The sequence below is a fragment of the Artemia sp. Qi Xiang Cuo genome, chromosome 1 (genome assembly GCF_049724085.1).
Source record: "Artemia sp. Qi Xiang Cuo chromosome 1, ASM4972408v1, whole genome shotgun sequence".
In the NCBI taxonomy this organism is placed as follows: Eukaryota; Metazoa; Arthropoda; class Branchiopoda; order Anostraca; family Artemiidae; genus Artemia; species Artemia sp. Qi Xiang Cuo.
The window spans coordinates 70,701,672-70,715,466 of record NC_142794.1 but is presented as its reverse complement, the minus strand read 5'-3'; the positions used below and the strand labels follow the sequence as shown (position 1 = coordinate 70,715,466).

The following is a 13,795-nucleotide window of genomic DNA, read 5'->3' as shown; positions in this document are numbered from 1 at the left end:
CTGTTTTTTCTGGGGGTAGGGTAATAGCCGGCTTTTGAATGGCTCAGTGAGTCGTAATTCTCAGATTCAAAAAAGGATGCAATTAGTATATTTCACGAGATTTTTTATGTTGTGCTTTCTTAGTGATAAACTAAACAAAATTATATGGATGAGGTACTAACGTTCTTTCTGTGAAAAAGGGGCAAATTATTTCAATACTAACTTTTTCCCTTCTTTTTAAGGCCAATTATGAAGAATGTATGGCGCCGCCCGCTAAGAAAGCCAGAGATGACAAGACAGCCCCATCAGTGCCAGCCCCAATGCAGCCTGGGTTTAAGTTAAAGAGAGAGTGGACGGCTACCAACCCTACCGAAGCTATGCAAGATCGTGAAATAGCCGGCCCAGTCGCGCAAGAGCATAGCGACGCCACCCCGTCCACCTTCCACCACACTGTACCTGGACCCGGCCCAGGCGCGCAAGAACATAGCGACGCCACCCCGTCCACCCTCCAACACACGTTACCTGGACCATCCGGCACCCAAGCTCAGAGGGATTATGCAAATGTAAGCATTTTGTCCTACCTTTCTATTTCTTCCAATGTTTTTTCTTTTTCAATCCCAATATAAACATATCTCTGTGAGATATTAACCCCTTATTACATATCTAAATGTAATTTTTTATGCAGAGAAACCGCTCTTTTCTAATCTTTGCTATCGCTTCGATATCTCATAATCGAATATTCTTAGGTAATTTCTATTATTAATCACTGCCTTTGAAACTCAAAATGCGATTTTTTCTAATCTTTGCTATTTTCTCTATTGCTATCACATATATTTTTAGGTACCTTTGAAACTCCGTGAATGCTCTTTTTTACATAATTTTGAGAGAGATTATTCCATCTGTCACACATTGTCGTTCTAATTTACACTGAATATTTCTATTGTGCCATGTTTCGCTCTTACATAGAATAAAAGAGCTGCAATGTCCTAAAATATTAATTTTGCAGACAATTTGTTCTCCGCTATTTCAGAAAACACAGAATTACGCAAAGGCCATTGAAACCGTGATTGACTAAAAACCGCTAATGTAAAACAGGGAAAGGAGATGGCAAAATTATTTATAACCTCGCGCAGGGTGCTTTATGTCAAAACATAGCGGTTTAATACATAAGAAGTGTATTGGGAAAGTGACTTAACAATTCTCAACATGTTGAAGTTCAAACTCGTTCATCTAACCTCCATAATTAACAACTCATGTGTTCACCGAACCTGTAGAAAGGAATTAGAAATATTTCAACTTTTTTGAGACATTATGTAAATGCCTGGGAGCCGTGGAGCCGGTGGGCTAGGGAAGCGTTGTGGGAAGCGCTGCGGGATCCAAGAAGTGCCACAGGGGTACTCTGTGGCTCAGAAAAGTGCCACGGGTCCGGGGAGCATCACCAGGGTGCGCCACGTGTGAAGGAAGGGGTGGGGGACTTGCCCCGGGTCAGGGAAACGCCAAGGGCTCGAGAAGCATCGCGGGAAGCGTGGCGGGCCCCGAGAAGCGCCACCGGGATGCGCTGTGGCTCCGAAAAGTGCCACGGGTCTGGGACGCGTCACAGGGGTGTGCCACGTGTCAGGGAAGCGTCACGGAGATGCAGTGTGGGAAAGTGTTGTGAAAAAAGACAAATTTAACAAATTTAAAATAAGCTATTTTTTCTTTGAACAAAATCAAATTGCAGCCTTCCATGTAAAGCGGCATTTTAGATTGTATTTATATTATATTAAATTGGTTTTTCTTTCAGTTGTATTAACCAAATATTATTAAGCAATAATAATCCAAATTTTAAAAGCAGTAGGGATGATTTGAACACTTTGAAAATAAACTATTTTTCATCTATAGTGTCATATCTTAGATTATCTTCAGTTGTATTAACCAAATGTTATTAAGAAATAATAATCCAAATTTTAAAAGCAGTAGGGATGATTTGAACACTTTGAAAATAAGCTATTTTTTCATTTATAGGTTGTCCTGGTTCCATACTCCCCATCTCCCCCCTGCTCGTCAGTTGGAGAAGGAGAAGAAGATGCACATGTGGAGCTCTCCAACAATTCACTATGGGATGATTTACACCAAATTCCAGATAATATTGATGAGTTTCTAGATGATTTTTTAACTAATTTAGATAATAGCACAGTTGAACAGGGGAATCAATGGCAGTAACGTTTGCTGGTTCTTTGTTTTTCATCAATTCATCTTTATATTCCATAGTGATATTTTCTACCATTGCCCTTTTTATTTTTCTGGAAATTTGACTGTTTATTATCACATTATTACTACACAGGTAACAGTTTCGGCATGTAGGCAAGATATGGTTTATGATATTAGTAGAAGAGTAGGCCTTTCTTTTTTTGATCTTCCATTGAATGCTAATACATGAAAGCTGACGATAGGATGTATCAGGAGTTGTCCTCTATCATCAACGATATGTTGGCATTCTCTTTGAGTGCAATCATCTCTTGAGATCTCAATCTCGCATATCCACCAACATAAGAGTTGAATTTTTTCGGTACTCCAAAGAAATCTAATTCATTACTGTCATGACAATGCATGCATACATTTCCAATAGTACTACCACTTGTACTTGTTTCATAGTTTAAATAATTCTCCTTTTCGGCATTCAATGCTACAATAACATTGTCATGTCAACACACTTTATTAAAGTACTCCATCTTCACTTTTTTAAAGCTATGACATGTGTTTATCGTTCCACAGTGTAAAAAATACTGATTTAATACATGCAATAGACTAGGTAGTGTCGATAGCCAGCCATAGAGTACCAGTGGGAAAGCCACATCGTGTCTCTGAGCAAGCATAGAGTACAATTGTTATAGCCATAAGCATATTTCACGTCATTTTAAGATACGTAAAAAAAAAGTTGAATAATTTCGAAGCTTAAAAAAATAATTTGTTTTTTATGAAAAAAAATACTGAATTAGAACCATCAGTCCTCATCATTAGGAGTATAGGTATGCACAAGAATATATTTTTTCAGATTTTGTGTGGTTTCGCAAGAAAATAGCTCGTCTTTAACAAACTTAGCCATAGCTAATTGAAACTTACTATAGATATCTTCATTTTTAGTTCAATTGCGTAGATAATAAAGAAACATTTGACATTTTTTTCTGATTTTGTGTGGTTTCGCAAGGAAATAGCTCGTCTTTAACAAACTTAGCCATAGCTAATTAAAACTGTCTATAAATATCTTCATTTTTAGTTCAATTGCGTAGCTAATAAAGAAACATTTAACATTTTTTCTGATTTTGTGTGGTTTCGCAAGAAAATAGCTCGTCCTTAAAAAATTTTTAGCCATCTGCGATTAGTTCAGAAAGAAGCAATAGTCTGATTATTCTGAAGCATTTCAAGTCAGATTTTTACCGGGGTATTAAATAAGTACCATTTTTACACCACCTTCAAAACTTAATTCCCCCTTTTCGTATTATATTAACTAAATACTGGCTCCCATACTTCAGATAGAGCAGCCAAAATAGAGCTTAGCCAATTCTAAATTTAATCTTTTTTTTAATGTTATTAATTAAACTGAAAAAAAAATTAATATCTAAAAAGCCCCCGATAAATATTGGCTAGTTTGGTGTGGCATAGATAACGCAATTTTTTGACTAATAGCAATAAAGTAACATAAGAAAAACAATCTGTCAAGGGACAATAACTAATTCAGAAGGAAGTAAAAGTCTTTATATTCTCAAGTATTTAAAATCATATGTGTGTAGTAATGTTCAATTAGTATCATTTTTACACCCCCCTCTCTAATTAATATCCCCTTTGCACATTATTTTAATTAAGTACTTGCCCCATTCGGACTTGTTCATTGTCTTGGTTAATTTACGATTTCTTATAGGCCACTGGCCTAATTTGGGTTTGTGTGTACCCCATTATTTTTTGTGTGGGTTCCACTGTAACTGAATCCCCGTGCAACTGAACCCCAAGCAACTGAACCCTTGTGCATCATGCCCTCGTTCAGCTGATCCCTCTTTAACTGACCCCTCATGCAACTCACCCCCCCCCGTGCAACTCCACCCTATTTAGCTAAACCTCTTGTAACTGAACCACCTTGCAAATGAACCTCTATGAAAATGAACCCCCCGTATAACCGAACCTCCGTACAAATGAATCTCCTATTCAAATGAACCTCCGTATAATCTAACCCTCGTATAACCAAACCCCCGCACAACTGAACCCCCTCAGCTGTCTGATAAATGGATCTTACCATAGAAGTTACAGCTAGCTGGCTACAAAGTGTTCGTGGGGCATAGTGAATCACGCTTTCTCTCCTCAAATTCATGTCAGTGCTGCCAGTCTCATGATTGAGCTTTGGTCGTTCTTGGCTTGACGCCTGAATATAAAAAAATCAATGTAAATAAAAATCAATTTTTAGTTATTCACTAGATATTTAAATACGATGTATAAAAAAGAAATACAATTTCAACTATTAGCTACATTTGAAATTTATTCAGAATATTAATGGTGGGCACCCATTCCTCTAACTCCTCTTCTTTTTTTCAATAATTACCCCTTAAGTAAATACACATGCAGACATACAATGATCGTCTCAACTATATATGGCAAGGAAGATAGTTGCTATCTGTTGAGTTAAAAATAAAATTGTTAGAAACGCTATTTCACCGAGATATCTTTGTACCTGGCCATCGGCTTAGAAGCTAGCGAAAAATATACCATCTGAAGCATTTCAAATCAGATGTTTACTGGATATTAAATAAGTACCATTTCTACACATCCTTCAAAACTGAATTCCCCCGTTCCTAGCATTATTTTTAACCCCAATTATTAAGTTCGGTTAAGCTATGAATGCATATAGCCATAAAAGTGCAGTTTTTGACGCATCAGTCACACACCCTCCCCCAACAATGCCACAAGAATGAGCCACAAATACATAGAAATATTTAGAGCCGATGAGCCTATAACTGTATTGGAATGCCTTAACATACATTTTTAGATACTATACATGAAAAAAAAAATACAATTTCAACTATTATTTTATTCCGAATATTAATTGGGGGCGCCCCTTCCCTCTACTCCTCCTCTTTTTTTTCTCTACGATAATGACCCCCTGTGTAGATATACTCACGGTTATAAAATGACCGTATCTATAAGTTTGCTTAATTAACAGCGCAGTGAGATGTTATCTCACAAGAAAACAGCCTTCTACTGAACAGAACTGTTGTGAACATATGAATCTTATCATAGCTCGCATATTTTCAGAAAATTCACCTTTCTGTGTAGAAACTCAAAATGATAGATAGTTCTGTATAAAACTCATAATGCGAGATAGGAAATAAAAAAAGTTTATATAAGTCGACGAATAAAGTATGTTTACTAACTAATATAATTCTTTTATTGTCCATTAGAACGAGCAAGTTGATTCTAATAGGTTTATTCGAAATTCTATTAATGAACTGACACAGAATGAACTATTCACTTATATATATATAGCAAAAAAAAGAATGATTATAACCAACTTTAAACTGGTAGTTCTAGAAGGAGACCATTTTTTGAATTCGCAATTTGATATTTTATAGTTTTTGGTTAAGAAAAAAAAATGTTAGTATGAAGGCACGTAAAACACCAGTCTCTTTGCATTGTGTAATCTCAAGTGTACTCTCAAAACGTGTTTGTTCACTTTATAGTTCTTTGATACAAAAGGTTTGGTAACTTTTTGCAATATGTACGTCAAACTGCTCTATATATTCTTGTAGGCGTCGCGGTGCATACTAGCTTACTACTCTTCCTTTTGACAAAAATATTAAAGTCCACATTTTTTTAGATAAAAGCTTGTAACCTCTACAGTAGGTGTTTTTGACATGCTGAATCTGATGGTATAATTTTCATTTACATTCTATGACTTTTAGGGGTTATTTTATCCCTTTTTTGAACATCAGGCAAATCTTATCAGGCTCGTAGCCTTTGATGAGTATAACTAAACTTAATGACACTTTTATATTTGGAACCAGCGTAATAAGTTAATTCTTTTTATATAGCCCATCTATATCAAAAGATATTTAATTCCAAATATCATGGGAACTAACCCCTGGCCCTCACTGCATACCCCTTCCCAAAAAAGACTTATTAACGACATTTTATTCCAAAATTTCTGAGGGCTGACTCCTGGCTCTCCCTCCATTACCTTATCCCCCCCTCCCCCTAAAAAAAGCTTATTAACGATATCCTTAAAACAATATTCTAAAAATCACAGGAGCTGACTCCTGGCCTTCTCTCTATGGCCCACCTGAAATACTGTTTTTTAACGATATTCTATTTTAATAACCATAGAAGCTGACCCCTGGCCCTTCCTTCACGGCTTAACCCCCTCCCACCACGAAAAATAAAGAAAACAACACAACTACCTATTAACGATATTTTCTGACAAAATTTTGATAGCTGTTTCCGGGTTCTCCTTCCTTGGCCCGACCCCCCCCCCCCCCCAAAAAAAAAGAAACAACTTATTAACTATATTTTATTTTGAAAATCATGCGATCTGTCAGGCCATTGACCTTTCCCTCCCCCCCCTCTCCCCCCCAAATATATTAACGATACATTAATTTGAAAATTGTGTGAGCTGACCCATGGCCCTCCCTCCATGACCCCCCTCCCAGTAGAAAAGTCATTAGCATTTATATTCCAAAAGTTTTGGTCGGAAGATTTTGAGAAAAAAGGGCATGGGAGGAGACTTAGTTGCCATCCAATATTTTTGGTCACTTACAAAGGGTACTAGAACTTTTAATTCCCCTTTGAATGAGCCGTGATCTTTCCTTTGGCAAAAAATACAAAATTCCACGTTTTTTCAGATAGAAGCTTGAAACCTCTACAATTGTTTTTTTTTCATACGCTGAATCTGATATTGTAATTTTGTTTATAATTCTATGACTTTTAGGAGTTGTTTTAACCCTTTTATGAAAATCAGGCAAATCTTCTCAGGCTTGTAGCCTTTAATAGATCTAACTAAACTTAATGACACTTTTATGTTTGGAATCAGCATAATAAGTTAATTCATTTGATATAGCCTATCTATTAGTATCAAAATTTAGTTTTCTAGAGTTTCTGTTCCTATTGAGCCGTGTCACTCCTTAATTGCAGTTTGCTACCACGAACTGTTTAATATTTTGGCTTTTGTTTTAATCCCAGACCATCAAGAATCCAAAGTTTTCAATTTGTTTCTTCTTACTTTCAACTGATAAGTCATACCTGTTACGTGTAGTTCGAGGTTTTTGTCTGACTCTCGGAAGCTGGAAGTTTGTGTATACGAACATGGCGCCAACTTGTTTGTTATCTTGACTTTGGCGAGTAAAATCAGGGTGAATAAAGTCATTTATAGATGAAGAATTTTTAAGGCATTTGCAGTAAGTTTGCTTAAGAAAAGAGCAAGCAACCCCGGAAAATTCAACATAGAACATAAAAATACGTAGATTAAAGTCTTAGCACCCAATTGGTGATGAGTGACATTCTTTGTATGAAAGTATTTTGTTTTATGTCATAATTTTGAAAAATGTGTCCACTTTATGTCGCAAATTTCTAAAATGAGTCCTTTTTTGTCCTATTATGTCATTATGTCCCGATACCGAGGAATATGAATGAATTTTTTTCCCGCTAAATACAGAAAAAAACGTCTCTAGTGGAGTAATAAATGGAAAAAACGAGCAATAACTAATAAGAAACGCACAAGTCTGTCTTGTATGTACTGTCCTGTACAGGACAATAAATAAACACTAATATCGCAGAGCATCATTAAGTTCATTTCCCATTAAGCTCGTATATAACCTTTATACTCTTTTCTGAACAACCGCTTACGGGTCGGGTATATTGTATCGGTTACTAATCGCTGTGTCACGCTTTCCAAGGAGGATCTCGTTAGAAAAATCTACAAAACCGGAAGAACCAAGAACGCACCGTACGTTTACTCTTATCAGATAAAAGAGGTCAGAATGGAGATAGCGCTAGCACATGTGGTGTAACCATCGCCGAAAACAGCTGGGCCCGAATCTGTCGACTATATGAAGCTTTCAAAAAGACAGGCATACCGTAAGCTTTTCGGACTTTGCTCTGTCTTGAAATTGGTCTGTCTTTCAATGAGACTAAAACTGAGTTTACTTTGTTTAATCGTAAAGGAAGTAATATGACCCCCGAAGTAAAACTCGATGACAAAATAGTAAAACCGTCCTCAAGCACAGTGTACCTTGGTCTTCCTATTGGTTGTGAAGTCAATACATTCTTTTTTAATTGATGATTTTGCTAGCAAAGTCCGATAAACTTACGGTATGCTTGTCTTTTTGAAAGCTTCATATAGTCGACAGATTCGGGCCCAGCTGTTTCTGGCGATGGTTACACCACATGTGCTAGCGCTATCTCCATTCTGGCCTCTTTTATCTGATAAGAGTAAACGTACGGTGCGTTCTTGGTCCTTCCGGTTTTGTAGATTTTTCTAACGAGATCCTCCTTGGAAAGCGTGACACAGCAATTAGTAACCGATACAATATACCCGACCCGTAAGCGGTTGTTCAGAAAAGAGTATAAAGGTTATATACGAGCTTAATGGGAAATGAATTTATTGATGCTCTGCAATATTAGTGTTTATTTATTGTTCTGTACTGGACAGTACATACAGGACAGATTTGTGTATTTCTTATTAGTTATTGCTCTTTTTTCCATTTATTACTCCACTAGAGACGTTTTTGTCTGTATTTATCGGGAAAACAAATTAAATAATATTACTCGGTATCGGGACAAAATGACATAATAGGACAAAAAAAGGAAACTCATTTTAGAAATTTGGGACATAAATTGGACACATTTTTCAAAATTATGACATAAAACAAAATACTTTCATAAATAGAATGTCACTCATCACCAATTGGGTGCTAAGACTTTAATCTACGTATTTTTATGTTCTATGTTGAATTTTCCGGGGTTGCTTGCTCTTTTCTTAAGCAAACTTACTGCAAATGCCTTAAAAATTCTTCATCTATAAATGACTTTATTCACCCTGACTTACTCGCCAAAGTCAATATAACAGACAAGTTTGCGCCTTGTTCGTAGACACTAACTTCCAGCTTCCGAGAGTCAGACAAAAACCTCGACCTACACGTAACAGGTATTATGACTTATCAGTTGAAAATGAGAAGAAACAAATTGAAAGCTTTGGATTCTTGATGGTCTGGGATTAAAACAAAAGCCAAAATATTAAACAGTTCGTGGTAGAAAACTGTAATTAAGGAGTAACACGGCTCATTAGGAAAAGAAACTCTAGAAAACTAAATTTTGATACTAATAGATAGGCTATATCAAATGAATTAACTTATTATGCTGATTCCAAACATAAAAGTGTCATTAAGTTTAGTTATACCCATTAAAGGCTACAAGCCTGAGAAGATTTGCCTGATTTTCATAAAAGGGTTAAAAAAGCTCCTAGAAGTCATAGAATTATAAACAAAATTACACTATCAGATTCAGCGTATAAAAAAAAACCAATTGTAGAGGTTTCAAGCTTCTATCTGAAAAAACGTGGAATTTTGTATTTTTTGCCAAGAGAAAGATGACGGCTCATTCAAAGGGGAATTAAAAGTTATAGTGCCCTTTGTAAGTGACCAAAAATATTGGATGGCAGCTGAGCCTCCGTCCATGCCCTTTTTTCTCAAAATCGTCCGATCAAAACTTTTGGAATAAAAATGCTAATGACTTTTCTACGGGGAAGGGGGCCATGGAGGGAGGGCCATGGGTCAGCTCGCACAATTTTCAAATTAATGTATCGTTAATATATTTGGGGGGGAGGGGAAGGAAAGGTCCATGGCCTGTCAGCTCGCATGATTTTCAAAATAAAATATAGTTAATAAGTTTTTTCGTTTTTTTTTTGAGGGGGGGGGGTGTCGGGCCAAGGAAGGAGAACCAGGAATCAGCTATCATAATTTTGTCATCAAATATCGTTAATAGGTAGTTGTTTTCTTTTCTTTCTTTTTCTTGGTGGGGGGGGGTTAATCCGTGAAGGAAGGGCCAGGGGTCAGCTTCTATGGTTATTAAAATATAACATAGTTAAAAAACAGTATTTCAGGTGGGCCATAGAGAGAAGGCCAGGGGTCAGCTCCTGTGATTTTTAGAATATTGTTTTAAAGATATCGTTAATAAGCTGTTTTTAGGGGGGAGGGTAAGGTAATGAAGGAGAGCCAGGAGTCAGGCCTCATAAATTTTGGAATAATATGTCATTAATAAGTCTTTTTCGGGAAGGGGTATGCAGTGAGGGCCAGGGGTTAGTTCCCATGATATTTGGAATTAAATATCTTTTGATATAGATATGCTATATAAAAAGAATTAACTTATTATGCTGGTTCCAAATATAAAAGTGTCATTAAGTTTAGTTATACTCATCAAAGGCTACGAGCCTGATAAGATTTGCCTGATGTTCAAAAAAGGGATAAAATAACCCCTAAAAGTCATAGAACGTTAATGAAAATTACACCATCAGATTCAGCATATCAAAAAAACCTACTGTAGAGGTTTCAAGCTTTTATCTAAGAAATGTGGAATTTAGTATTTTTTGTCAAAAGGAAGAGTAGTAAGCTAGTATGCACCGCGACGCCTACAAGAATAAACAGTGCAGTTTGACGTGCATATTGCAAAAAGCGACCAATCCTTTTATATTATATACCTATAAAGTGAACAAACACGTTTTGAGAGTATAATTGATATTATATAACGCAAGCAGACTGGTTTTTGAGGCACTTTCATCATAACATTTTTTTTTCTTAACCGAAAACTAGAAACTGTCAAATTGCGTATTCAAAGAATGGTCTCATTCTAGAAATACCGGTTTACAGTTGGTTATAATCATGCTTTTTTTTTGCTATATATATTAAACGAATTGTTCATTCTGTGTCAGTTGATTAATAGAAGTTCTAATAAACCTATGAGAATCAATTCGCTCGTTCTAATGGACAATAAAAGAATTATATTGGTTAGTAAATATACTTTATTCGTCGACTAATATAACCTTTTTTATTTCCTAGCATTATGAGTTTCACACAGAATTATCTATCATTTTGAGCTTCAAACAGAAAGGTGAACTTTCTGTAAACATGCGAGCTATGATAAGATTCACATGTTCATAACAGCTGTTTTGATTAGAAGGCTGTTTTCTCGTGAGATTACATTTCACTGCACTTTGAACAAACTTAATGAGACGATCATTGTATGTACGCGAGTATATCTACAAAGGGGGTAGTTATTGTAGAGAAAAAAAAGAGGAGGAGTTGGGGGAAGGGGCGCCCCAAATTAATATTATGAATAAATCAACAGTTGAAATTGTATTTTTTTTCATTTATCGTATTTTAAAATTTATGTTAAGGCATTCCAATAAAGTTATAGGCTGTTCAGCTCTAAATATTTTTATGTATTTGTGGCTCATTCTTGTGGCATTGCCGGGGGAGGGTGTTTGACTGATGCGTTAAAAACTGGACTTTTATGGCTCTGTACATTCACAGCTTAACTGAACTTAATAATTAGGGTTAAAAATAATGCTAGGAGGGGGAATTCAGTTTTGAAGGATGTGTAGAAATGGTACTTATTTAATATCCAGTAAACATCTGACTTGAAATACTTCTTTAAAAATCACTACCTGGAACATGAATGGTTCACTGATTAATAAAAGACCTCTTCTGTGTCAGCTCATGGCTGAACGTGATGTGCTAGCCTTACAGGAACATATCCTATCGAAAGAAAGACCGGCTGCAACTTGATGGTTTGGTTAAAGGTTTCCGTGTTCCTGCATTATTTAGTAGGAGACTAAGACCGTCCAGTGATTTTGCTCTACTTGTTCGTGCCGAACTTCTGTCTATACCAATTTCGTCTTCTGATTTCTTTTTGTCAGTTCAGCTGCTAGACGTTGCTATTTTTTCTACATACAAGCCAACTGATTACCGTCACTTTAATTCAGAGTAAAAGTTCAGCATAGCGTTCAGTAAACTTGCAAATGCTGTGGCAGAATTGCAGAAACAAGGCCTTACTGCTATTGTTGTAGGGGATATGAATTATAAACTTAGTGATACTAAGAGCTCTTGGACAGAGATCCTTCTTTGTTCTTATCCCCAACTCAGTGTAATGAACAACGACCTGGCCGTTAAGTATGTACATAATAGTGGGTCTACATCCAGCCTTGACTTTTTCCTCTCAACAAAATAGATTGCAATTTACCTCTCTTCCCGTGTTAACAATGCAATCAGTGTTTCTCACCACTTATCTGCGTCGAATACGTTCCGCGTTGGCTCGAGTAATCCTTGTGTTCCACTGGAGAATAATAACTGCTAGGTAATGGAACAAGAGTGGGAAAAAATTGATATCCTACCTTCCATTCAGTGTGTGATAATATTTTGTCTAAAATAAAAGTGCCTTACCCCCTAATGTAGCCAAGCTCAACCTTTAGTCAGGCTGTCAAGAAGTTTTTGCTGACTACCTATAGCTCTGAGATCGTGCAAGCGTTGAGAGTGGTAGAAATGGCGACTTTGACTACGAGAAAAGTGTGCATCGGATCTGAAATACCAAAATGGAATGAAAAACCTAAGCTTCATGAAGTCTGTAGTCAATCACGGTTTTGGTTTCTGTTGTGGTGTGACAACAGTAGGCCTAAAGTGGGCACAGTTAATGAAATTAGATTGTATACGAAACACACATTTGCTAAATGTTTAGCTCAGCATATTGCTTGTATTATAAAAGAAAACGGTACTCGTATCGAAATCAAACCCTCCCTGATTTGAAAATTTGTAAAAAAATAAAAAAGAAGTGATAAGCGTTCTGACCCTACCCATACAATCCCCTCAGATATTATAACCATACAGCCACAGATATTATCATCTCCCTTTAAATATTTCTTTTTTACTTTATTGATGGCATCACAAACACTGGAGACGGATACTACGAAACCTGTACTTACAGCAGGCTCAGAGAGCCTTTTGTCGTGTTCCTTTTCAAAAGCCTGTTCAAGCTTAGAATCAGGTGTCGAAAATTTGGAAGCGTAGCAGTCAGACCACTCGTCCTACGAGGGGTTTGTATGGGTAGGTTCGGAACGCTTGCCACTTCTTTTTTTTTACAAATTTTCAGATGAGGGAGGGTTTGATTTCGATACGAGTACCGTTTTCTTTTATAATACAAGCACGATGCTGAGCTAAACATTTAGCAAATTTGTGTTTCGTATACAATCTAATTTCATTACCTCTGCCCACTTTAGGCCTACTGTTGTCACGCCACAGCAGAAACCAAAACCGTGATTGACTACAGGCTTCATGGAGCTTAGGTTTTTCATTCCATTTTGGTATTTCAGATCCGATGCACACTTTTCTCGTAGTCAAAGTCGCCATTTCTACCACTCTCAACGCGTGCACGATTTCAGAGCAATAGGTAGTCAGCGAAAACTGCTTGACAGCCTGACTTAAGGTTGAGCTAGGCTGCAATAGGGGGTAAGGCACTTTTATTTTAGACAATATATTATCACACACTGAATGGAAGGTAGGATATCAATTTTTTCCCACTCTTGTTCACGGTCACGGTAATCAGTTAAAAAAGTCACGTGACTTTAATCAAATTAAAGCCACAGAGCTCTGTGACTTTAATTTAGACAAGTAGAGCAAAGTCACCGGACGGTCTTAGTCTCCTACTAAATAATGCAGGAACACGGAAAACTTTAACCAAACCATCGAGTTGCAGCCGGTCTAGTCCTTCTTTCGATAAAATATGTTCCTGTAAGCATAGCACATCACATTCA

At 36.6% G+C, this 13,795-nt stretch overlaps 1 protein-coding gene across 1 annotated transcript in view; it reads right to left on the bottom strand.

The window, feature by feature from the left end:
- LOC148956676 (uncharacterized) overlaps positions 1 to 13,391 on the bottom strand; it is a 275,875-nt gene extending 262,484 nt beyond the window's left edge. The window contains exon 1 of the mRNA XM_089091698.1: positions 13,247 to 13,391. Coding sequence (XP_088947824.1) covers positions 13,247 to 13,391 — 145 coding nt within the window. The remainder of the gene's footprint in view (positions 1 to 13,246) is intronic.
- Between the last annotated feature and the right edge of the window lie 404 nt (positions 13,392 to 13,795).